At 43.4% G+C, this 25,538-nt stretch overlaps 1 protein-coding gene across 2 annotated transcripts in view; it reads left to right on the top strand.

The window, feature by feature from the left end:
- Positions 1–16,620, top strand: part of ZCCHC2 (zinc finger CCHC-type containing 2) — a 73,392-nt gene extending 56,772 nt beyond the window's left edge. For both annotated transcript variants that reach the window (XM_073332222.1, XM_073332221.1), the window contains 3 exons: positions 8,924–9,052; positions 12,088–13,587; positions 14,608–16,620. In XM_073332222.1, coding sequence (XP_073188323.1) covers positions 8,924–9,052; positions 12,088–13,587; positions 14,608–14,675 — 1,697 coding nt within the window. In that variant the 3' untranslated portion in view covers positions 14,676–16,620. The remainder of the gene's footprint in view (positions 1–8,923; positions 9,053–12,087; positions 13,588–14,607) is intronic.
- Positions 16,621–25,538: the final 8,918 nt, after the last annotated feature.

The raw sequence follows: 25,538 nt of genomic DNA, 5'->3' as shown, positions 1-25,538 counted from the left end.
GGTGTCCATAAGTATTCAGATACCTCTGAAGGTGAAAAAATGAGATGTCTTAAGTGAGTGCTATTATATCTGCAGCAGTGGTGGTGTACCGGCCAAATGTTACTTACTGAATTCCAGAGAACAAATAAAAAATAAGATGTTTTCCTGTCTTCCTAGTGTATAATATCTGTTACTACATATTGACTGGAGTAAAGGTCACACCTGTCTAAGGTCACAAAGTCCTATAACTTTGATCTTGTTTCCATATAAAATATGTAGGTCTGTACAAGCTATAGGTATTGCCCCTTTCTCACTTCAGTTGTGCTTTCTCCTCTCCCCATTGGCCTCTTGGCTACCAGAATACTTTCATGCAGTTCTGATAATCCCTCTGTCACTAGAGTGATTTTGCTACAATGGCACAACTTGTAGAATAATTGAAATTGCACACTCAAATTAATGCCTTCAAATGGAGTGAGATTATTTTATTTTAAACCACCTCGGCAGTTCATGTATTCTACTGGTTGATAGTCTGGTTCCTAACTGGTATGATCAGAGCTTCTCTGCCACTTTACTCCTAGAGGAATTCTGTGCCACTGTGCAATGCAGAATTTCACACAATTCCTGGTGTACCCCCTCAGAATTTCTGGCTGCCAGTAGGGGTTACTGGACTCTGCAGAGGCCAGCTCGCAGTGAGCGGTGCGCCCACCCTGGTGGGCCTGGAGGCTGCATGCTCTTTGATCCTCATTCTCCCAGGGACAGGAGAGGGCCTGGGAGACCCAGCCAGCTCTGGCAAAGGGGTAGAGTTGCCAACTTTCTGTTTGCACAAAACCGAACACCCTAACCCCACCCCTACCTGAGGCCCTGCCCCTCACTCACTACATTCCTCTTCCCTCGGTGGTGTGCTCTCCCTCACCCTCACTCACTTTCACTGGGCTGAGGATGGGGGTGTGGGCTCTGGCGTGGGCCAGAAATGAGGGGTCAGGGTGCGAGAAAGGGCTCAGGGTTGGGGCAGGTAGTTGAGGTGCTGGAGGGGGTGAGGGTTCCAGCTGGGGGTGTGGGCTCTAGGGTGGGGCTGGGGATGAGGGGTTTGGGCTGCGGGAGGAGGCCCCAGGCTGGGGGCGGAGCCCAGGGATTTGGAATGTGGGAGGGGGCTGTGGGTTGAGGCAGAGGGTTAGGGTGTGGGCTCTGGCCTTGGGGTGTTGGCTCTGGGGTGGGGCTGGGGATGAGGGTTTCAGGGTGTGGGAGGGGGCTCTGGGGTGGGGCTGGGGGTTGAGGTGGGATGGGGTGAGGGCTCTGGGGTGCAGGAGGGGCTCTGGGTTTGGGGGCTGGGGGTTGGGGTGCAGGAGGGTATACGAGCTCTGGGCTAGGGGGTGCTGGCTTGGTGCTGGGCATGAGGGGTTTGGGGTGCAGGAGGGGGGCCTCAGAGCTGGGGCAGGGGGTTGGGGTTTGAGCTTGGGCCCTCAGGGTTTACCTTGGGCGACTTCCGGTCAGCGGTGCTAAGGCAGGGCTGCCTGCCTGTCCTGGTTCCGTGCTGCACCCCGGAAGCAGCCAGCAGGTCCAGCTCCTAGGTGCAGGGTGGGCAGGGGACAGGAGGGTCTTTCGCGCGTGCCCCCTCCCCAGCTCCCATTGGCCAGTAACAGCTAATGGGATTGTGGCACTGATGCTCAAGGCGGGGGCAGCATGCGGAGCCCTGTGGTGCCCCCACCTATGAGCCAGATCTCCTGGCCACTTCTGGGGTGCAGCGTGGTGCCCTGAGATAGGTAGGGACTAGCCTGCCTCAGCACTGCCAACCAGACCTTTAACTAAGGTCAAAAACGGGACACCGGGTTACGCTATAAAGGGGGTGAGGAAGGGCAGGGCCACACCACATCATGTCCCCCGGTGGGACAGTAGAACAGTTCGGGGGAGGCTGTGGGGGTGCTGCTGTCTGGGCTGAGGGGTTCCTCGTGGCTGGGCTCTGGGAGGAATGGAGTGCAGGTGTCTGGGCTCTGAGGCCTCCCCCAGCCCCATCTTATCCCCACCCCCAACTGGAACTGGGTTGTTGTAGGGGTTTCTTTAACTGTCTACTCCTGGGGAAAATCATCTTTGCTGTTGTCTGTATTGTTGACATACTTGTTGACAGGTATTTTTGAAGTACATTTCCAAAATTATTGAAACTGGAGTCATTATATTTTGTTTTGACAGATAAAATATGCAGAATTTTTAATTTTTTTGGCACATAAGTTTCCCAGGAGTACCATTTTCACTTCTGTACTTTCCTCCCCTCCTCCTCCAGCTATTATTGTGAGGAAGAGGGTGGGGAGAAGCATTGTTGGAAAGCAGGATTATAATATTAGAGGTAACACTTCAGCTATTCATTAACTACTTTCCCTTTTCTTCTCACCCTCCTCCTTAGTGGGATTTTAACACAGTAAATCTAAACTAATATCTCAATTTTAACTTTTGTTCCTAATCACTCTGCTTTCCATATCTTTGCTATCTTTCTTTTTCCCAGGCTCATAATCTGTCATCTGCATTTTTCTACCATATATCCAGCTAATCACCAAAGTCACATCTTTGCCATTTCAGATCTTCCCTCTCCTCACTGCAGAAGTCTTCTGTTCACGCACCCACAGTCTGTCCAAAATGCTACTGCTATAAGTTTGTCTTGCTGGTCTTTTCAGCTTTGTCCTCTCAAGAATTCATTCTCTCCTCTGTTTTTTTCTCCTCTTTAGTAACCCCATCCCTTTCCTGTTCTGAAGTGTTAATCCTATTTGTTAGAGGATTCTCTTATGAGACTTAAGTACACAGACATTTTTGAAATTTCAGCAAGCCAATGTGTGACCTTCCCTAAATATGTAATTTTTTTAACCAGCTCTAATAGTAAGCTATCCAAGTAGAGAACATTTCTTAGGTTCTAGAAGGTAGTGGTGTTCTTCGAGTGATGTCCCTGTGGGTGATCCATTTTAGGTGTTCATGTGCCCCTGCTATCATAATCGGAGATTTATAGTAGCAGTGCCCAGTTGGGTCACACATGCACTGTCCTCGTCTCGCACTGCTTCAGGCAGTTATCTGGCTCTGTGTGACCAACCCTCTCTACTGCTTTTGGCTACGAGTTGGAGCATTTAGCATCACCTCAGAGCTTACTTAGCATAAAATAACCCCCCAGTTATTTCTCGTTTTATTAGAGACAGTCAACCCTTTTTTGTTTCTTTTCATCCTTGCCTATCTCTTGAAGGGGAAAAAAAAATCTGTTTTCCCGATTAGAAGTAGGTTTTCGTTGAACCGTTATTTTCGGTTCTCCCCTTGTGGGGAGACAAAACTCTCCCCTTAGGGGCATTCCCAGTTCCACAGGCTTCAAACACTGCCTCACCTGTAGGCTATCGATACCAGTGTTGGACGGACACTGAGTGTGTCCACCGCCTAGGCGAGATACACGGACCTCAAAAGTGTCCACACTGCCATAAGTAAAAGCCAGAACCCGGAAAGCCAGGGACTTGCAACTGAAATTACTCCTAATGGAGAAGTCCCTCAAACCTGCATTTGAACCAGAAGCACAGACCTCCCTTTTCAACCCCCATAACCCCCAGGCAAAAGTCACCCACAACAGCCTCTGACAGAGGCTCTTCTTCTAAGGCTCAGACAACCAACCACCCAACCAAAAAGGTGGCTAAAAAGTGTATTTTGGATTCGCCAACTTCGGAAATGACCAAGAAACGGCAGTCCCCGTTCCGACATACACAGTTGATACCGACCACACCAGAAGTTTCTACCACTGAAGCTGTGGCACCTTTTGGTACCATGGGTACCACAAGAGAGCTAAGGACTCCGAGAGCCAGCTCAGGTATAGACAGTAAGGGGAAAACAAAACCTATGCTGCCAACAAGACACTCTGTACCAAGCAGATCCATGCAACTACAGGGCATGCTTCCACCTACCTTCGGTCTACCACAATCGACGTGTACAACTATACCAACTTCGAGTGATGTCCCTGTGGATAATTATGTGAATAATTTCACATAAATTGTGTAGACTTTATTGAATTTCTTCCCGAGGAGAAAAAATATGAGTTTAGAGCCCTCACCTCTGAGGGACAACTGATTGCTTGCCAGAATGGCATTATAGGCCGCCTTGAACTCTGCAGACATGGCAGCATGGTCTACAGCTACTGTGATAGTCATGAGATCATCTTCTTTGTTGCATCTCTCTGGAAAAGCCCAGAGAGATGCAATTAACAATTGAGAATCTGCTGTTTTGAAGGGCTCAAACTCTTCATGGCCAAGACATCAAGGGCAACAGTGAAATCCCTGGGAATTTATACTCCTAGGAACAAGAGAAGACAGAGTAAATATTATAACATGCAGAGATACTGGTTTACACCATAGACACAAACACTTAGTATGAAGTACAGGGCCAAAACAGGGGCCCGCAAGAAGACACCAGCCTCCACCTCAATATGCAATATCTAACAAACAACCTCCCACCAGCAAGTTTGATGTGTTGCTCAAGGACCCAAGAACACCACATCTTTCAGTACTGGAACCCCTCCCCATGTCTCAACCATTTGCAGCCTAATTCCTTACTACCCAGTCTGGTAGTCCATCACAACAGACAGATGGGTACTGGAGATAATTGAGGTTGGATACTTCATTCCTTTACTCCTCTCCCCCCCAATCCTCCCTCTCTCTTCAGGGACCCTTCTCACAAAGCCTTACTTTAACAGGAGGTAACCCACCTCGTACATCTAGGAGCGGTAAAACTGATACCAACAGAAGGGGAAGGGCTTCTATTCACATTATTTCCTCATACAGAAATAAAACAGGAGGGTGGAGACCCATTCTCAATCTTCCACTCAACAACTTCGTGAAAATCCAATACTTCAAGATGGCACGTTAGCCACCATAATTCCAGCCATAGGACAGGATCATTTCCAGTACAAGATCCTACGCTTTGGCCTATCCGCTACTTCTCTAGTTTTTTCAAAGGTCCTTGCTATCATGGCGCCCTGTCTCCTCAGGAAAGGAACTTTGATACTCCCATACTTAAACGACTTCCTGCTGAAAGCACCTACAGAACAAGCAGCATCAGAGTGCACCAAACAGCTGACAGCTCTCTTCATGAAGTTAGGCCTCCGAATAAATGCACAAAAATCAACACTAACACCAGTGCAAAAACTAGAGTTGATTGGAGCCTACCTCATTTCTCCCAAGGTGATGGCCTCTCTACCGCAACGATTTCTTATCTTAACCAACCTGATCTCCACAGCACAAAACAGCCTGTAAGTCACTGCCAGGACTTGCCTGCAACTACTAGGCCACATGGCTGCCACGATGTTTGTTGTCAGGCACACAAGACTACACATGCAATATCTACAAGCTTGACTCCAGAGTTTATATCCCAAAGTAAACAAGCACCTCACAATGCCAAACAAAATAAGACTCCCTACTCTGGCGGACACAACCAGACCATGTCTGTGCAGGGGTTCCTCTTGTACAAATTTCCCCAACGATGACCATCATTACTGACTCATCACTCCTGGGCTTGGGGGCACATCTGAACTCACATTCCATCCAGGGCCATTGGTCCCCAGCAGAATCCCTTCTCCACATAAATCTTTTAGAAGAGGGGTCTCAAACACGCAGGCCACACCCCCAGATTTATTTGCTGTGGCCTGCCAAGGTCTCTGCACCTCCACCCCCTGGAGTTATTTCCTGTGGCCGCCAAGCTCGCCACCCCCAGCATGCCACGTCTCCACTCCTCTGCCTACCTCCGGGCTTTGGCGGCGCTTTCCGGGGGGAGGAGCAGGGAGCTGTGTGCTCAGGGGAGGAGGTGAAGAAGAGGCGGGGGCCGGGCGGGGATTTGGGGAAGGGGTTGGAATGGGGGCAGGGAAGGGGTGGGAAGAGGTGGGGCAGGGGTGGGGCCTCATGGAAGGGATGGAGTGGGGTAGGGTGGGGGGGGGCTTTATATCTTTATATGAAAAGGTGTCCGTGATGCAGCCCCCGTGCCAACGTACTAGTTCTCATGGGGCCCTCATGGTGATTTGAGTTTGAGATCTCAGTTTTAGAACTACAAGCCATTAACAACGCTTGCTCCCACTTTTTACTGATCATCAAAAACAAGACCACACGAGTCCTCACAGACCCTCCATTTGAGCCCATGGCAACATGCTCTCAACTGCACCTTTCCGTGTACCTTTCCATTACATCTGCCAGAAGGGTGGGAGAGTTGGGAGTTCTCATGGCAGACTCAGCATACACAATTTTTTTCAAAGACGGTTTCCCTGAGAATTCCACCCTCCCTTCCCCCACCCAGTTTTTTGCCTAAAGTCACCTCAATCAGCCCATCTATCTACCAGCATTCTACCCCAAACCCAACGAGGTATGGCAGTCCCTGTTACATACTCTAGATGCAGGCAGGGCAATAGCCTTTTACATCGAACTAAATCATTTCATAAGTCCCCAAAACTATTAGTCTCTATTACTAAATGATCCAAAGGGGACGCCATATCTAAACGGAGGCTATCCAAATGGATTTCAGATTGCATCAAACTGTTACCATCAACATGACTGGCAACCCCCTGCAGAGATTCGCACACATTCCACCAGGGCCTTATAGCTTCCACAGCGTTCCTTAACATTCCTATTATGCCACTACATACATCCGATGAAGTGGGTATTCACCCACGAAAGCTTATGCTCCAATACGTCTGTTAATCTATAAGGTGCCACTGGACTCCTTGCCGCATTCCTATTACGGACTTCTGTAAGACTGCAATGTGGACCTCGGCCCACGCATTTAAGCAACATTATGTATTAGAACAACATGCAACCTCTGATACTTCAGTCAGTCCAGTTCAGATTGTCATGGCATGAGCTATGGACAAAAATGTCTGTCCTTGCTGATAATCTTTGATTGCAATTGATAATAAGGTATGGATACCACCTAGTGGCTGAACTCAGTCCTGGAAGAGGCCTCAAAGTGTTGAGGGACACTTGGTTGAAATAATTCATTCGTGAAATGCTATAGACTTCTATCTTGGGTCCTTTTTTCAATCTGTGTGACTATGCTAAGGGATGTTTTGATCTGCAGTAAAATATTCTAATGAAGATAATTACTTATATCCTTGGTTAACCCAACTCTACACTGTGGTGACTGTCTGGCACATATTTTTGTTTGGATAAGAGAGAGGTGATTTAAGTTTTAACCCCGATAAGATTCAGGTAATATCCTGTATTTGAATATTGTGGTGTTTTGAGGAAATGGCAAGCAGTCACTTAACACTGTAAATTTACATGGTGTTTTATACAGCATGATTATCTGCTCTGGAGAGCTTATTGTTTAAGACTGACAATATATATATATCAAGAATTCTGTAAAGGGAAATTCTGGGGGATTTTGGTGAGAACAAGTAGGGAGGCCAGAGCGATGCCTCTGACAGGTTCAGAAGTTAAGGCATGTCTGAATTGTTCCTTTTGTACGGAAGTCCATAATGCAGTAGTATTCTGGAGGAGCAATTACCATTTGAATGTTGCCTGAGGGGGACCTTAGCCAAGGTGATAACCAAATCACAAGTAAACAAATAAAGCAATTTGCTTTTATTTGGAGTTGTCGATTTCAAGGTAGTAGTTATAGCATGTGCTTGCCTGCTTGTTGCTTAGCATATGGCAAGAAAGCTGGTCGTGTCTACCCTGACTTTCAGTTACTTACGGTGAGATGGTCACTCGTATTCTTCCCAAACATTTGTGATCAGCTAGGTTATATTTGCACATCATACTGAGCTGCATCTGGAATGGGCTCAAAGGCAGAGCTATTGCAGTTCAGTCTGTGAAGAATGTCTTTCCTGAATGGCATGCTGGAATTCCTCTGTAGCTATAACCGGGTGTGGTCTAAAAATGTTCTTTGGGTTGGTAAAACTTGACCACTTTTTGTCTTTCATGACATCTCCCATCTCTGGTCTTTGGTTCTTGTTTCTAGTCTTGCCATGCCATTAGCTAGTTATGTTGTAGCTTCGTACAGTGTCAGATACTTCTGAGATTCCACTTGAGGATCTTATTTTCAGTGACCAGAGCAGCAAGTATTGACCTTTATATCTAAGAGAATGTTAGACTACCTTGGTTTTTCAATCTCATTTGAGTGAATACACAATTCTCACTCCCAGGAAGTCTGCTTGCACTTGGTTGGGTAAGATGGGTGATATGATCTATCACAGAGGTGGCCAACCTGAGCCTGAGAAGGAGCCAGAATTTATGAATGTGCATTGCCAAAGAGCCACAGTAACACATCAGCAGCCCCCTGTCAGCTTCCCTGCCCCCAGTGTCTCCCACCCGCCAGCACTGCCGATCAGCACCTAATCCTCCATCCCTGCACCTCCCACCCTCTGCAATCAGCTGTTTTGTGGTGTGCAGGAGGCTTGGGGGGGGGGGGGGAGGAGGAGCAAGGGCGTGGCAGACTTAGGGGAAGGGTGGGGGCCTTGGGGGAAGGAGTGGAGTGGGGCCAGCGGTTGAGCCATGAGCACCCTGTAGCACATTGGAAAGTTGGCGCCTGTAGCTCCAGCCCACGAGTCGGTGCCTGTACAAGGAGCCACATATTAACTTCTGAAGAGCCGCATGTGGCTCCGGAACCACAGCTGGGCCACCCCTGATCTATCGTGACTCGGTTCTACTACATATTTAACTATTAAAACTCCCCAAGAAATTGAACTTTCTCCCAGTAAGTCTAAGGTGGGGAAGTGTTTGGTTGAAAGTCCCCCTAACAGTATATTTGATAGCAATTCAAAAGAGAGGACATGACTGATCTACTGCAGTTCAGCAAAGGACACCATTTGACTGAGCATTTATCCTTTCTTTTAGTTCTTTTGGAGATATATATAAATAAATCTGAACTAGCAGGGCGTGAGCAATCCAAAATAACCCAGCTGCCATACAGTGTGATACAAAATAAAAAGAGAGGTTCTTTTTATTTTTAGATCTGAATTTGGACGTTGGATCTGGACGTGACACATGTGGAGAAACATCTTCAGAGAGTTACAGTTCTCCTTCTAGCCCACAACATGATGGGAGGGAAAGCTTTGAAAGTGAAGAAGAGAAGGACAGAGGTTGGATTTGTGCAGTGGTGTGTGTGTGTGTGTGTGTGTGTATGTGTACACTTCGAACACCTCAGTAGGGCAAACGTTGAGCTTGACCACTTTTACTCTGGAATGCTCTACTGACGGTCTGATTTAATCTTTATTCCTATACTATATTTATAAGTAGTGTAACTGTGATTGCTTCTGTCATATATTTGATTACTACATTGCCAGCTGGTCAGGATTCAGGTTTTCACTGCTATTTCAAAACCCTGTTTTGCAATGTTAAATAACTCCCAATTTTAGGTGTACTCAATTTACCAATTGACTAATTTTATGCCTCCAAGCAAACAGTGCTCCATAAATTTCACTAAGGTTTTTCCTCTTCTTTTTAAAACACCAAAGTTATATTAAGTAACACTTCTGAGACTTAACTTACATCCAAGTACGCATGTTTGTGTTGATGGTAGAGAGTACCTAGGTGATACATTTTGTAGTATTGATTCCTGAAGGCAAGAAATGTTAATCTTTGCTTTGCAATACTTAACTGGTACCCTTCATTTTATACCATTATAATAACCCCTTGACACACATGCAGTCATATGACAGTAGGAAAATGTGCTTTATATACTTTAATTAGCAACATCATTGGAAGACACAAGCTGTCTATTTACTGTGAAGGAGTATAGTGCATGTCACATGTTTCCAGAAAGCTGTGAACAAACAATATATCTCCTGCACACACAGTTCTGTAACAAGTTAAGGATCTACTTTCAATAATGCGACAACATTTTGGCAGTTTCCAAAGCTTGTTTAACTGATAAGGATTTCCTTGGAAATTACAAAGTTATACGAAATGCAATGAGATGATGTACAGATATCGCATTTGTTCACTGCTGGCTTGAGGTGACTCCATAATCTGTATTTGAAATAAGTTTTCTGGAGAATGTTCTGCTGTCTGCCTTCCTGAGAGGGTCTATTTTCAAAAGCTTTTAAAAATAGCTTTGAATTTTACTTCAGTATAAAACGTACAAAAAAATCCCCAAGATAAATATATTGCCGTTAACATATACCCCAGGAAAAAGGAGCAATGCTCAGCCATATACCAAATATACAAAATCCCCCCCATTGAGATTCCGCTGTAAGATTCCAAATGTGCGGCACGATTACACCTTGTCATGTTTTCAGCCGTAACATCTCAATCTGATAAATCAAGAAAAACTTGCCGCACTTTTTTTGTGTGAAACTTTTCATCTTCTGTAATTTTGTATGTTTACTTGTAAGAGACTTGGCGCTCATCCCCGCCTCATGCTCCCTGCATAGCATTTTCAGAACTCTTCCCTATGTGCCTCTTAATTAGCCCCACTCAGTGTCTTATACTCTTCTTCTACGTTCAGCTTTATAAACATAAAACCAAATGTGATGTTGACTGAGGATATATGCAGAGTATATTGTGGAGCTGGGCAATGGAGGCAGGATGAACACAAGGCTGGGTAGGAGCCAGGGTTGGGAAGGCGACCATGAGGAATAATGCATGGTGGCATAAGCTGTACAGGAAGGACTAAGCTTTTTTTTATGCAGACACTAGAAGTTGTTCTCATGGTTTGTTCCTTTTGGATTGCCTGTCTTTCCTTTGGTTAAGGCAGACAGTCTTAGTTTTTAGGTTTCAGAGTAGCAGCCGTGTTAGTCTGTATCCGTAAAAAGAAAAGGAGTACTTGTGGCAGCTTAGAGACTAACAAATTTATTTGAGCATAAGCTTTCGTGAGCTACAGCTCACTTCATCGGATGCATTCCCCACTGTATTTTCAACTGAATGCATCCGATGAAGTGAGCTGTAGCTCACAAAAGCTTATGCTCAAATAAATTTGTTAGTCTCTAAGCTGCCACAAGTATTCCTTTTCTTTTTAGTTTTTAGGAACACTGTCAAGGTAAAAATCACTGTGTATATCTTTAAATATCCCCTACCTGAGTTGATAAGACTAAGGTATTAACGTCTTAATTTATTTTTCACCATTTACTTAAATTTTTTTATTTGCTCTGAATGATGGACTAGTGGTCATGTTTGCTTTCTGGCTTTCATCCACTTAATATTGTGTTGGGGCTCTTAACACTTAAGAAACTTGGTTAAATACTAGAAATGCTTGCTTTGAAAATTGAGAAGACACATGAAAACACCTTGGTTTTTTAAAATGTAGCAAACCTATTGTGTATAAATCTCAATGCTAACCATATTTGTTTGTTTTCAGTGCTGTAGATCAGTGGTTCTCAATCGGGGTCCAGGGCCCTCTGTTTCAGGGGGTCTGCCAAGTGTGGCCAGTGTTAGACTTGCTAGAGCTCAGAGCAGAAAGCCAAAGCCCCGTCGCGCAGGACTGCAGCCTGGGGTCCCAAGCCCCACCACCCAGGGCTGAAGCCAAAGCCTGAGCAACATAGCTTTGATGGGCCCCCTGTGGTGTGTGGCCCTGGCCAATTGCCCTGTTTGCTGCTCCCTAACGCTGGCCCTGGCTTTTACATGCAGAAAAACAGCTGTGCCACAGCTAGGCTGTGGAATTTTTATAGCATGTTGGGGGTCCTCAGAAAGAAAAAGGTTGAGAACCCGTGCTGTAGATTACTTGTGTTTGACAGTGCAGTAGATAAAAATGTTTTGACTGTCCTAAAAGCTAAAGGAGCAGAAAAGTTGTTTAACTATACATGGTGCGTTTGAGATCTTTTCTCCTCTTCCCCTGCCACCTGTATTTTGAGAATTGTACCAGCTGGGGGCATAGTTATTTCCCATCTTTCCAGGTGGATGGGAGTAGCTTAATTTATTCTGTGCCCTCCACTTATACATATGGATATAGAAGTCACAAACACAAATTAGCAAGTGGATTATTTGGTGAAAGCAAATAATGGAAAGCAAGGCAGATATGCCTCTAATTCAAAATCAGTCCAACCCAAGCTGGAAAGGTGGATAAACAGTCCTTAATTTCATCTACATCAAGGTGAAATAACACTTATTTGTGCCTTTAAAATTCAGTAAACCTCAAGTTTGCATTTTTAGTTTTTCACTAATGCTTTATCTTCAACAGATACAGACAGCAATTCAGAGGACTCTGGGAAACAAAACGCAGGCAGGTTTACTGTTTATGGTGCTGTCAGTCCATCGAACATCAAAGCAGCAGCTGCTCAGATTTCTTCAGTGAGTAATGAGAATGGAAGTATTTCAGAGGATCCTTTAAATTCAAAGTTTCAACATATTTCATTTATGCCTGCCTTACACTGTGTGATGCACAATGGTGCACAGAAACCTGAAGCTGTAGTTCCACCACCCATATCTGCTGATGGTAAAACAATGGGAATGCTTGTTACCACTCCTGTCGCTATCTCGCCAATGAGAGAATCTGCAAATCCAACTCCAGTTGGAATAGGGCCAATGACTTCTGGTGAATCTGAAAAACGCCTTGAGCTGTTGGCTTCCCCTCTACCAGTACCATCTACTTTCCTTCCACATTCTGTACAGCCTGGTAGCCCAGCTTTGCACTTGGCAATACACAGATTGAAAATACCCTCTTCGCAGGGATCGTCTGAAAATTGCACAGTTACTGGACCACAGCAACCAACTGCAAACTTAAGCGTTGGCTCACCAAATACTGCCTTTATCCCAGTCCACAGCCCAGGTAGTTTTCCAGGATCCCCAGTTCCTAATACAGATCCCATCACAAAACCTGCATCCCAAGTGGTAGGACTGAATCAAATGGTGCCTCATATTGAGGGGAACACCGGAGCAATCCCTCAGCCTACCAGTCTAAAGGTAGTTCTTCCCGCAGCTGGTCTTTCAACAGCACCTCCACCGGCTTCCTATACTTTGCCAGGCACTCCTCATGCTACCAATGTGTTGCCCAACCAGAATACAAATGTGCTGAACTCTGTAGCAACTTCCACACCACCTCAATCAGCTGGTTTAGGTGTTGGTCAGATCCAGTCAACTATTCCCCCTGCAATACCTACCCATACACCAGGCCCTGCCCCTAGCCCAAGCCCTGCTTTAACACACAGCACTGCGCAGAGTGACAGCACATCCTATATAAATGCTGTTGGAAATACTAACACTAATGGGACTTTAATGCCTCCACAGCAGTTGGGGTCTGGGGCTTGTGGTTCTTGTGGACGTAGATGCAGCTGTGGGTCCAATGGAAGCCTTCAGATCAATAGCTATTTTTATCATAACCCTATTCATGGACAAGTCTACAGAGTTCCACCTTTCTTCACTCTGCCATCTCTTTGCAATGGCAGCTACCTCAACCAAGCACATCAAAGCAATGGAACACAACTTCCTTTTTTCCTGCCTCAGACTCCATATGCAAATGGACTGATGCATGACCCAGTAATGGGAAGCCAAGCCAACTATGGTATGCAGCAAATGGCAGGATTTGGGAGGTACTATCCTGTATATCCAGCACCTAACGTAGTTGCCAACACAAATGGATCGGGGCCCAAGAAGAATGGGAATGTTTCATGTTACAATTGTGGTATAAGTGGACACTATGCGCAGGACTGTAAGCAGTCATCCATGGAGGCCAATCAGCAAGGTAATCATGATAGCTCCCAACGGACTTGCTTTTGAATTTACTAGTTTCTCTTTACCTTACTGACCATGCTGTTTCTGTTCTTGCAGAAAGGTGTGTGCGTGTGTGTTTGTATAAATGTACGTTGTGCACTAGTGGTCTGCTATAAAACCGCAAAGAGGCTTATCTAGCCCCAATCAAATACTGGGGAAATGGAGTTCACAGGTACTAAACTAAATTTTGAAGGGGTATGAAATTGGGTTAGGAAATGAACCCATCTCTGTTCTAAATTGTCATTCTTTTCTCTAGGCTTTTGGCAGTATTTTCAGACTTGCATGCTATTAATGTCAAGTCTTCCACTCCCTTTGATGTTTTGGTAGAATTCAGTTGCAAAAAGGATTGGAAATTGTCAGGTACTATATACAATACATGGCTTGGATTTCTAAAGCATGTGAAGATTGAGAAAACTGGTCATTCTGATGTATTTTTTACCTCTGCATAACCAACTATCCTCTGTATAACCTATTTTATGTAGGTGGGATTTGTTTGACTTCTGAGACAGTTGCAGCAAAAAGACATTGAAATAAGACACTAATAAGAAATCAAAATTTAACAAATGACTTCAGTTTTATAACTTCCATCCTCTTTCCATTCAAAAAAAAAGAGGGGGAAACAGTGTTTGTACCTGTAGAACATTAAATACATTTTTCTTCCATCACTTCCTTTCTGATCCTCAGTGTGTCTGTTCTGACCTTAATCATGTTTGCCAAACTTGAACAGGAAAAATTAGTCTTGGTGTTTGGGGGTTGCTTTTACTTTGCATTTTTCCAGGGGAGGTAGTATCTTACATTTTTACGTTGGATTTCTTTTATGCTGACACTTCATCAAGGAGATGAAAAACGATGAAGTTTGAGCCCTCCTTTTAAATAAGATTGGAGAACAAGATAGTGCCTTTTGAAGAGCATGTCCATTTTGATACCTTGTAGTGGTTTGTAATCTGTTTAATTGTAAACAGTGACTTAGTAGTTCTCTTTCCTGTTTTAGGCACTTACAGACTGAGATACGCACCTCCCCCTCCCCCTTCCAATGATACGTTGGATTCTGCAGACTGAAACAAGTAAACATTGCCTACATAACAAACTGAAGTTTGGGGAATTGAGAGGGAGGGGGAATGTTTCCTGAGGTCTTGCATTTGGGATATTCCTGGTTTTATATTCTTTTGGAATTTTTCATTGCTTTTGCACCTCTGTTCAATACAAAAGAAGAAAGCTGAGTCCCTGATCTCCTGGTTCTGCAAAAAGCTTGCATAATGCATGTAATTCAAACACACAGCCAAACAATCAAAAGAGCATTTGAACCATACTTTTGCACTGAAGACTTGAGACATGTGCAATGTTTACTGCATTTTTTAAAATGTCCTTTGACCTCCGACATCACTGGTGGAGCAGCCATATGGTTGAAACAAGAAACTTGGTCATGTTGTGTCACAATCCCGCCTCTTCTGTCCCACCCCACTCCACCCCCAGCCTGTTCTCCTTATGCTGCTGTTTTTGTTTCTCTCCCACCTTCACTGTGTGTCCACAGGTTTCATTGGACTGTCTGAGTATTTGGCAGTTTATAGAGAATTTGTCCAAACTATAGCAAATAGTTATACTCATGAATTATATGGGGAAACTGTTTAGTCTTCCTGTGGGGAGCGAGACTAAAGACTCACAGAATAGTGTGTATGTAATAGCTTGTTTTACACACACACACACACACACACACACACGTAAATGAAAATACTTCAAGTGGGAAGGGAATGAAACACTGTGGACTAAAACAGATTTATGAACGTGAGCAAGCTTAAAGTGAAAGATCTTATTTCCATTGTAGTGTTTTAACCTGATTGTTCCAAGAGACAAGGGGCGGGGGGTTGGTATGAATGTTGTATTCCATGTGTTTGCATTTCTGATGAAAGCTGACAGTGAGTCCTTTTTTAAAAGCTATTCTACTTCTGTGTCAACACAGAATGAACATTACTTGATTTTGATTTGATTTTTCCCTCAACTATTACAGTGTTGCATTGTATTTAGAATGTAAATGGTTTATTTCAGTCTGAACAAAAGTTACGGTTTTCTACAAAATAGTCAGGTATTAGTATTAGGACTGGTCTACCAAATAGCAAAGTCACTATTTTATAATAATTTACCACTATGCGTGATTATGGTATAATGTGAAAGACTGAAATGCGTGTGCTAAGATGGTATTAATCATGTTGGTGTCATGTCAGTAAGTTTAATGCTGCTGTATTTTTATTTTTAAAAGCCAATATGTACTAAATTGCTTCCAGGTAATAATTGATTTCCTAAAGTGCACTGAGGTTATCTGGAAGATTGAGTGAATTTTTCATGACTGCTATATTCAACACCGATGAACAAATTACCACTGTATATCCATAGGTTTTTGGCATTCCTCACAGTTCATAGCAGAAATGAAAGATTTTTTTTTTAAAGTAAGATGCTGATATGCAGTAGAGGGACAAAAGTAAAATTGTATGGGGGTTCAGCTGCCTAATTGCTAAACAAAAACTTGAAGAAAAAAAGCTTGATTTACTAAATGTCTTCATAGGTAGCATTTATATTTATAGCACCAGTATACATTTTTCTCCCTTGGGGTGGGGTAGGGTAGGTGAAAGCTTTAATTTAAAAAGAAAAGAAAAAATAAGTAGTAAATGGAAATTATTTTGATTAAAAATATTTTATTTGATCTGGGTATTTTTGGACCGCATTATTAAATGAATTAACTGCATTTGAGTTTAAGTGAGGGTGTTAAAGCACCAATGGACTCACATTGTGAATTACCTGCCAGTTGTACTTTATGGAACTTATTTTATGATTTAAAATACTGTACTGTAAATAGGAGGTATGTTACCTTCTCTTTATTTGTATGTTTACCATATACTTTGATATTTGAAATGTTATGTACTGGAAAGGTCACTTATATTTCTAGAACAGATTGGATTTTATGCAACCTTTCTTCCTTGAATTAACAGCAATAAAAAAGGAAAAAAGTGTCTATCTGTAAGTACTGTACTTTATTACTCTTAATGAAAGTGGTGCCCTGCTCCTATTATGTTGTTTTTTTAGCAAGGTACTCCATTGGCTGGAAAGTGGCATAGATTGGACCATTTTGTTAGCATAAGTATGAAGTATTTTGTTTGACTAGTTGAGTTAAGAACTTCATATCCTAATTCAGGGCCATGATATCTTGGACTGGGTAAGTGAACTATTGGTCACTATGAAACACTGAATTATGAAACCAGATAAAGGTATGAGGTGATGTGGGGCAACAGTGGGTTAAAGCCTTAGCTGCATTTTACTGCAATCCCTAAGTCTAGGCTCTGTTGGCCGCATGTCTTGGGCCCAGGGTAAGCCAATGTTCTGATATGCTTTGTTGGTCCAAATGAAAACTCCGAGTCCCTAACACACTCTGGAAAAATCAACATACCCAGTCATAATACCTGGAAAGTGAGCTGTCTTCCTGTCATTTTCTTCATTCTGCTGGGGAGAATAGAAGGCAAACAGGCCTGCAATGGCTGAAAATCCAAGCCTCTGCCAAGTGGCACTTCTGTTAATTCCTTAACAGGATAACTTGTTGGGCAACTGTCTTGGCCTAAGTAAAAAATGGAAGGTGGCATGCTCGCTCTGTCACCTGACTTCCCTTTTTCATATCCAGAGCTCCACAGTTCCAGGGTTTAATAGCAGCTTTAAAACCATACAATTAAGTCAACCTACGTTAGCTCAACCGACAGCCACTGCAGGTTTTCGTGTCCATGCTACCCTTCTTCTGCCAGTGGAGGCGTCCTCACTGGGAGCACTTGGACTGACAAGTGCTGCCAGTGGCAAAGGGGGCGCACAGCCCAAGCTGTCAAGCATCCGATGAAGTGAGCTGTAGGTCATGAAAGCTTATGCTCAAATAAATTGGTTAGTCTCTAAGGTGCCACAAGTCCTCCTTTTCTTTTTGTCCTATATAAATGGTTTTAAAAAATGCTATACAAAAAGCAGGTTATTGTATTGACATTGAATAAATCATTTAAGTTGGTACAATACAGTAGCTTAATAGCTTTAGTTGAGTGTATTGTACCTGCAATGTCCTTGATTCCCTAGCTTTGGAACTCTTCCTAGATGTAAAATAGTCCTGCTTTATCAACTTTTATGCCCTGCTGCGAGGGATTTTTTTCCTCCTAAATTGGAGGACTTTGGTTGCCATTTGAAGATCAAGTATGCTTAAGCTACTGAGTAGATAACTGAGTTAAGGGGGGGGTCTTGGAGTAATTAATGCATGTTAGGAACACCTAGAACAAAGACTAGGCATGTGTAAATTGAAAGCTTAACGTTTTTTTACAAACTTTTCTAATAAGACACTTTTTCTCCAACTGTTTTGATTGGAATGGATTCCAGACTTCTGAAATACATCTGGTTAACATTGTAATGCTAATATGTTTCAGTGGGAAATCTAGAGTTACTTTTATACAGTAATGCATAATTATGCTTTGCTTGTTTCCAACATCTTTCATCCTGACTGGATCCTGAAATTCTTTACAGCATATACATAGACCCCAGTGCTGAAATGTGGTTATGCAGTATGGACACACAACCTTAGTTTTTAAAATTTCATCGAGAAGTCCCTATTATAATCATTAAACTTCATGGAACTGATTATTAGCTTCTGGAGGAGGAAAGGTTGAATCAGCTCTGAGACTTATACTTCTAATAATTTCTAAGAATTAATTAGACCATCAAATTAATTAGACCACTAAATAATTCCTTCAACATATAAAATGCTTGAATTATAGATTATGCTAACATTTGGGGTGGTGCAGGGGTGGAGTTGGAGGTATTTAATCTTTTTAAAAGGCAGGGTTTGAATGAACCAGAGCTGAGCCAGTCTTTCAGATTTCATTAGCCATTTTACACATACCCACATCCAGTTTTGGCAAAAGTTTTTAAAACCAACAATTGTATCAATTCGGTATGCAAATAACTGAACTGTGTATTTGTGTAATCAGTATAGTTAACCATATGATACACATCTAATTGAATAGATTAGCACAGTATGCAACCTATGCTTTGAAACAGATTAAAATCCATAAGAACTGCCATACTGGGTCAGACCAGGAGAGTGGGCTAAACGCTCTATTGTCTCTGACAATGGCCAGTACCAGAGCTTCAGGGGAAGTGTACAGGGCAGTTTGGCAGTCAGAGTCTTAGGGCTGCCCTGAACATGGCCATAACAAGGGTGGGGCAAGCAGGGCAGCTGCTGGGGGGTGGGGGGGGGAATGAAATAAACAATAGGGATACAAATATGCTTGCTTGCTCTGGGTGCTAAATTGCCTGGTTATGTCTCTGGCTCTGAGCATGGGGTTGCATCCCTTGCCAGCTTGGCTAATCGCCCCGAGAACCTATCCTCTGAGATTATCTAGTTCTTTTTTTGAACCCGGTGATGCCTTTGGCCATCACAATATCCCATGGCAATGAGTTCCACATGTTAATTGTGGATTTTGTATGAAAATGTACTTCCTCTTGTGTGTATTAAACCTGCTGCCTATTAATTTCATCGGGTGACCCCGGTGGTGGTATTGTGGGAAAGGATACATAACACTTTTTCCATACCATCCATGATTTTATAGACCACTATCATGTCTGTCCTCCAGTTGCCTCTTTTCTAAGATGAACAGCTGTAATCTTTAGTCTCTTCTTATATGGAAGCTATTCTGTACCCTTGATAGTCTTTGCCCTTTTCTGTATCTTTTCCAACTCCACTATATCCATTGTGAAACAGGACAGTCAGAACTGACTACAGCATTCAAGGTGTGGGTGTCCAAAGTATGGACTCAGTGGCATTATGAGATTTTTTTTTTCTTATCTGTTCCTTTCCTAATATTGTTAGCTTTTTTTTACTGCTGCTGCACATTGAGCAGGTCTTTTCAGAGAACTATCCACGATGACTTCACAATCTGTCTTGAGTTGTAACCCATTATACATACAGAATGATGGGGTCTAGTTGGGATTTTTTCCAGTGTCCATTGGAAATGTTACACTTATCAACACATTGAATTTCTATTGCTATTTTGTTGCCCAGTCACCCAATTTTTGAGATCTTTGGGAGTCATCACCTTTATCTCCCTTTTTTCATAATTCTATCATTTATAGCAGGGAAGGGAGGAGAGGCCTTAATTTAGAGAGAGAATTGGCCAAAAACTCAACTATTAATGCCAAATAAATTTTCAAGTTATGGGACAGAGGAATATTGTTGTGTGCATGTATTTTCCCAGATGTACTGCTTTTTCACCGGTTAAGATCATACTGTCACTTTTTATTGCCCTCTTTTTAAGAAAATCAAAGATTATTAAATGGCTGTGGTACAGTTTTTCTATAGGCATCAGTTTTCTTCACTGTACCTCCATGATGTAGGCCCAAGCACATAGAACAAGAGTAGTTATAAAAACTGCAGCTGAATAATAGTGAAAGGAAATGGTTTCCTGATTAACAATGCATGTACTGATTAGGGGGTAGGGTAGCAGGAGTCGTCAGACTGCTGCCAAACACTGATTACCCATACTTTTAAAAATAGGAGCCTAAAGTTGGGCTCTACATCTCTAGGCACGTAAGTAAGTGGCCTGATTTTTCAATAGTGCTAAGCACCCCCTAGTGCCTATTGGAATCAATGGGACCTGCAGGTGCTGAACACCTGAAAGATTAGTTTATTTAGTTGTGACCTACTCTACTATATAGTACAGTTCAAAACATCTCCCAAGTAGCAAAGGTGTGAGGGAGGAAGCAATGTGTTTGCGTTTCAAGGAATCTAGTCAGCAACAAATGTATGGAGCCTTCTGGGTCATGTATGCTGGCTACGTGGTGTTCAGACTTGCTCAGAAAAGAGGACCTGGTGTGCAACAATGGCAAGGAGTCTTTGAATTAGAGCCGTGAACTCACAAGAAGCTCTACTACAACTCTGTCACAGCTTGTCTCCTCTTCATGCTCTCTTCCTCCTACCCCCCTCCCCCCATTTCCTTCCTCACGACCTGGGACCATACAAAATCAGCTGGAGCTTCTCCAGCTGTAGGGCTAGAGTTACTCTGGAACAATGGAACCTTCTCCAACATAGAATGAAGGTTGTCTGGGACAGGAGACAGCTTTCTCAGGTACTGGTCCAAGATTAGAATGTATTCCCCTGGGAACTAAGGATCACCACAAACCACCACATTTCTGCTCCAAGTTCAAGGTGGGTTTCTCTGATCTTGGCTTCTCGAACCTAAATGTGTATATTTAAAAACAACAAAAATACCTACCAAAAACATTCCACTTCATTCTCTTCTGTCCCTGAAGAGGTGAGAGAACAAAGCATACATGGCAGTTGCTCATCACATTCTTTAATGCACTGCTAGAAGGCACTCAGATATTATGAACCTAGAGCATCCCTGTTTGGGCCACAGTGGAAAGGGACTAGCTCCTCCTGGACCAGATCCTTTCTTTTCTCATTCCTAAATCCTGATGCTTTTGAGATGCGAGGAGCTAGTAATTTTTATATGACCATTTTTCAGTTTGAGTTGTTGAGTAGGGAAAGGGCATTAGACAGCCATTTTCAAGGAGAATGACCACTTTGAAAGAAAAGTCAACCTTCAAAACTGCAGAACCCTGGAGGCCTCTGGAGCCATAGAGACTTAAGACAGATATATGGTAGGAGACTGTACCCCATCTCCTAATTTATTAGGCGCTTAACAAATGGGGGAGGGAAAGTTGGGGGAGCTTTTGCAGTTCACCTAGGTTAACAATAGTGTATGTGCCTTAGCCTAATGAATGAATAAATGTACATTTTGAAACACTAAATTTTTTGAAAAGTTGCAATTTGCCTCTCAAAGTCTCTCTTCACAGCACTATTTCCCCTGCAATAGTTATTCAGGAACACTTTGCATGTCTATTTTTGCCTTCTCGCTGTGGGAAGGGCTTCCCAAAGATGGTTTCAACCTCCAAGTGCACCAAGCATCTCCGTAACAAACGGTTTAGGCAGAGGCTGACTCACTTAACCAAGGTCACACAAGAAATCAATGGCAGAGCAGTAAGTAGAATCAAAGTCCCTTGACGCAGTACTGTAATCCCACCACTGGAACACCACCATGTTGGTTTTCACTCAGCAGTTGCGTGCGTGCGCACACATACACATAAAGAAGAGAGAGAACTCTGGACCTAGCAGGTAAGTGGAAAGGAGGAATTTAAAAAAAAATACTTTTTAATTTAAAAATCTTAAGCTTGCACATTTATTCTGTATCTCTCTTTCTTAGCAACCAAAAGCATGCTAGGTGCTTCACAGTAACTAGTCAAGATATGATCACTGCCCCAGAGATCTGCAATCTTAACTGTCTGTAAAATATTGAAAACAAAATCCATCATCTGTAGCTATTCACTGCACAGCAATAGAATATTGTGTGTCTGGATTCCTGGGTTGTATTTGTCTTCCATAGGAAAAAAGGTGATCTTAACTTGAGTTAGCTGTCTCAAGGTAAAATCCTAGCGAAGATGAGGGAGTTTGCAGTCTCCTTATGAGTCAGCAGGTTGAGGTAAAGACTAGGGGCCAGACTTTCAACTTAGTTTAGATGTGATAGGCCCGCAGTGAGATTTTTCAAAAGTGCCTAAGCAGGTTAGGCACCTAACTTCCACTGATGTCAACACAAGATAGGTGCTTTAGGGAAATCCTCTTAGGCACGTATCTTCATCTTTAGACACCTAAAATACCTTTGATCATCTAGCCCTAGTAGCCTCCCCTGTGGTCTTTTCAACTCCCATGGAAACTACAAACTGCTTTGCCTTCACTAGGATTTTGTAACTCACAATAGTAATGCATCTTTTTTCCCCTAGCAAACACAGGGTCTTCCTAGCTCTTTGAGAGAAGTTTGGTCTACGGATTAGAGCAGGGCTTAAATGGTAGACATCTCTCCTATTTGTCTTTTAATAATGTTTTGTATTTACATAGCATCTATAGGTTTCAAAACATTTTTCAAGCATGGTTATGTAGGAGCAGCCATGTTTTACAGATGGTGTAACAACCTCCAGTATGGGTCATCAGCAAGGTCGGCATTATTAACCTCAATGTTAGCCAAGCACACAAATTCAAAATGAGCATGCCAAGAAGTAGTGCATCTAGGTACGTGAAACTGGGTCTGTCATTTTAGAGCAGGGGTGGGCAAACTTTTTGGCCTGAGGGCCACATTGGGGTTACAAAACTGTATGGAGGGCCAGGTAGGGAAGGCTGTGCCTCCCCAAACAGCCTGGCCCCCACCCCCTATCTGCTGCCTCCCACTTCCCTGTCCCCGGACTGCCACACCTATCCAACCGCTCCCTGTCCCCTGAATACCCCCCAGGAACTCCTGCCCCTTATCCAACCCCCCTGCTCCCCACCACCTTACAATGCTGCTCAGAGCACCAGGACCGGCAGCCACGCCACCATGCAGTCTAGAGCACCGGGGTAGGCCGGCAGCTCTTGCAGCCGCGCTGCCCAGCAGGAGCTCGCAGCCCTGCTGCCCAGAGTGCTGGCGGCATGGCAAGCTGAGGCTGCAGTTGAGGGAGCTAGCCTTCCCAGCCAGGAGCTCAAGGGCTGGGCCGGGCAGGGCAGACTGAATGTGGCCAGCGGGCCGCAGTTTGCCCACATCTGTTTTAGAGACTTGGGATCCATTCCCAAATCGGCCAGAAATTACCTTGTTTATTTCCTCTAAAGTGTGGGGAATTTTATACTTGTCTGCCTCCAAAGGTTGGAGTATGTGGCCTCCTTTGGGCTACAGGTTGGGAAGTGCATCAAATTAACAGGGTAACTTGTGGCTTCCTGGCTCCCAGCCCAGCATTTCTTTCCTTAGGCTAAAGAGGGAGAGGAAGTGACAGCTTCCAGCTCAGTGCACCTTTCTGGAGGAGGAATTTTGCTTTGTGTCTCATCTGAAACTCTGTAGCTCTGTCTCAGGGTATTTCTACACCGCAAAGAAAAGCCCACCGCTAGTCAGTGCCAGCCAACTTGGGCTCATGGGATTCGGGCTGTGGGGCTGCTTCATTGCTGTGTAGACTTCTGGGCTGGGGTTGGGGCCAGGGCTCTAGGACCCTGTGGGGCTCTACAGAGGAGCCCCACAAGCCTGAGTTGACTGGCAGGGGCTAGCTGAGGGGTTTGTTTTTGCTGTGTAGGCCCTCAAGGGCTTACATCTACAGTACAGGAGAATCAGCAGGGTTTGGGAACACATGCAGTGCAGTCAGAATGTTCAGAGCTAACAGAGTTCTGTAGATGGTGATTTTCAGAGATTCAGAGCTGACCAAATCTGGATGGGTTTTTCCAGGGACACCAGAAATCCTGGGGTCAGAGACTGCCAAACTTCTGGTTTCTGCTCCAAATCATGGAAGTGCTAGAGCTCTACAAGAATTTTTGGCCACTGGTCCGTTCTACCTATTTTTCACAAGTTTCATTCTCTCACTGCTGAACCATTTTTGCTCAAATTTTGAAAAAACAAACTGTTTGGGAAACTTAAGCCTAAGTTATTAATATGACAACTTTAATATCTGTGTGTATGTTAGTAAACAGAATATTTGATTAGTAATTTGGGCTCTTAAGCATTTTTTTCAAAACTCTTTTATTAAAGCCTTGATGCTTCATGTTTTATACCTTAAATTCACAGTTTGAAGGTTTTTATTTTTGGCTGCTTAGATTATATCTGATTCAAATATTAAAGCTTTAAATATGAAAATATTCAGAATTCATTAAAAAAAGAGGCAAAACTACATGATGCCTCTCATTTGTCTCTTCATTTCCATATGTTTGCCCTATATTTTTCAGTTTCTTTGTTTAGAAATGCATCCAATTTCCTTTTGAACTCAGTAAAGCTGCTTACTTCAATGACCAATGTGGGTAACATATTCCAGATGCAGTTTTTCTTGCATTTGAAATGCTCTTTTATTCTCTCTTTCTTTGATAGAGGTATACATGCAGGGAGCCAAGCTTGTTCTATTGCTATTCTAACATCTGGGAAGCTCCCTTAATTCTTTGTAAAAAATTATGTTCAAAACAGGCTTCTCTTTGACTCTCCTGCTGCACATAACACTACTTTAGTTTGCTTAGGTGTTTGCATATTCTGTAGTAATTGTTTTCTCTCTTCCAGTACATTATTTTTACAGCTGGCCGTGCCTTTGATATAAGAAAATGTTAGAGTTCAGAAGGAGAAAGAAAATGATGATGGGAATTAACAGCTATTGGCAGTATTCCCAAACCCTAGCAGAAGATAAGGGGGAGAATTTGTAAGCCCATATCTGTAAATGGAGTTGTTCTTTGCAAATCTCTCTGTGCAGAAGATTGAGTCGGAATTTTTCAGTGAGGGACAATGGCATGAAAAATACAGACCAGCGCTAAAATAAACAGACAGTTGGCATCCCCCAGTGTTCTATTCATGGTGCAAAAAAAATCTCTCCACCACAGTCCATGATCCCTTTTGATTCTGTGGAGCTGCTTATTTCTTAGTAGCTCCTGATCGTATAGGGTCACATGTCAGTGGGCGCCAAATAAGGAGGATAGAAGTCACCCTAATTGTGAAAGAAGTGGAAACTTGCAACAAAACATGAGCAGCAAATTATGATCTTGGGGAGGAAATTAAAACAGCGAAGTGGGATGCTGCCAATACAGGGAACAGAAGTTGTTTTCTTAAAGGTTGAACTGCAGCTCTGGGCATTTTTGCTCCAACATCGATGGCTCCGTGAGTGAGAAACTGAAGTAACAGTGGCGGATCTGTCCATTCCGTCTCCCCAGTGATGTAATGGGGGTTGGTGAATATATTGTTTTGGGTAAGTGTTGCTGCAGCAACTCTGTGGTAATATGTTTCACTGCTCAGGTGAGGCCTATTAAAATAAAGGCACTGCATGGTAAGGCTAAGGCATCGAGACAGGTTGAGGAGTGGAGCCTTGCCTACAGAT

Source organism: Lepidochelys kempii, chromosome 2 (assembly GCF_965140265.1).
Source record: "Lepidochelys kempii isolate rLepKem1 chromosome 2, rLepKem1.hap2, whole genome shotgun sequence".
Classification (NCBI taxonomy): Eukaryota; Metazoa; Chordata; order Testudines; family Cheloniidae; genus Lepidochelys; species Lepidochelys kempii.
Note: the sequence above shows the minus strand (reverse complement) of the source record. Positions and strands in the feature narration are given on the sequence as shown.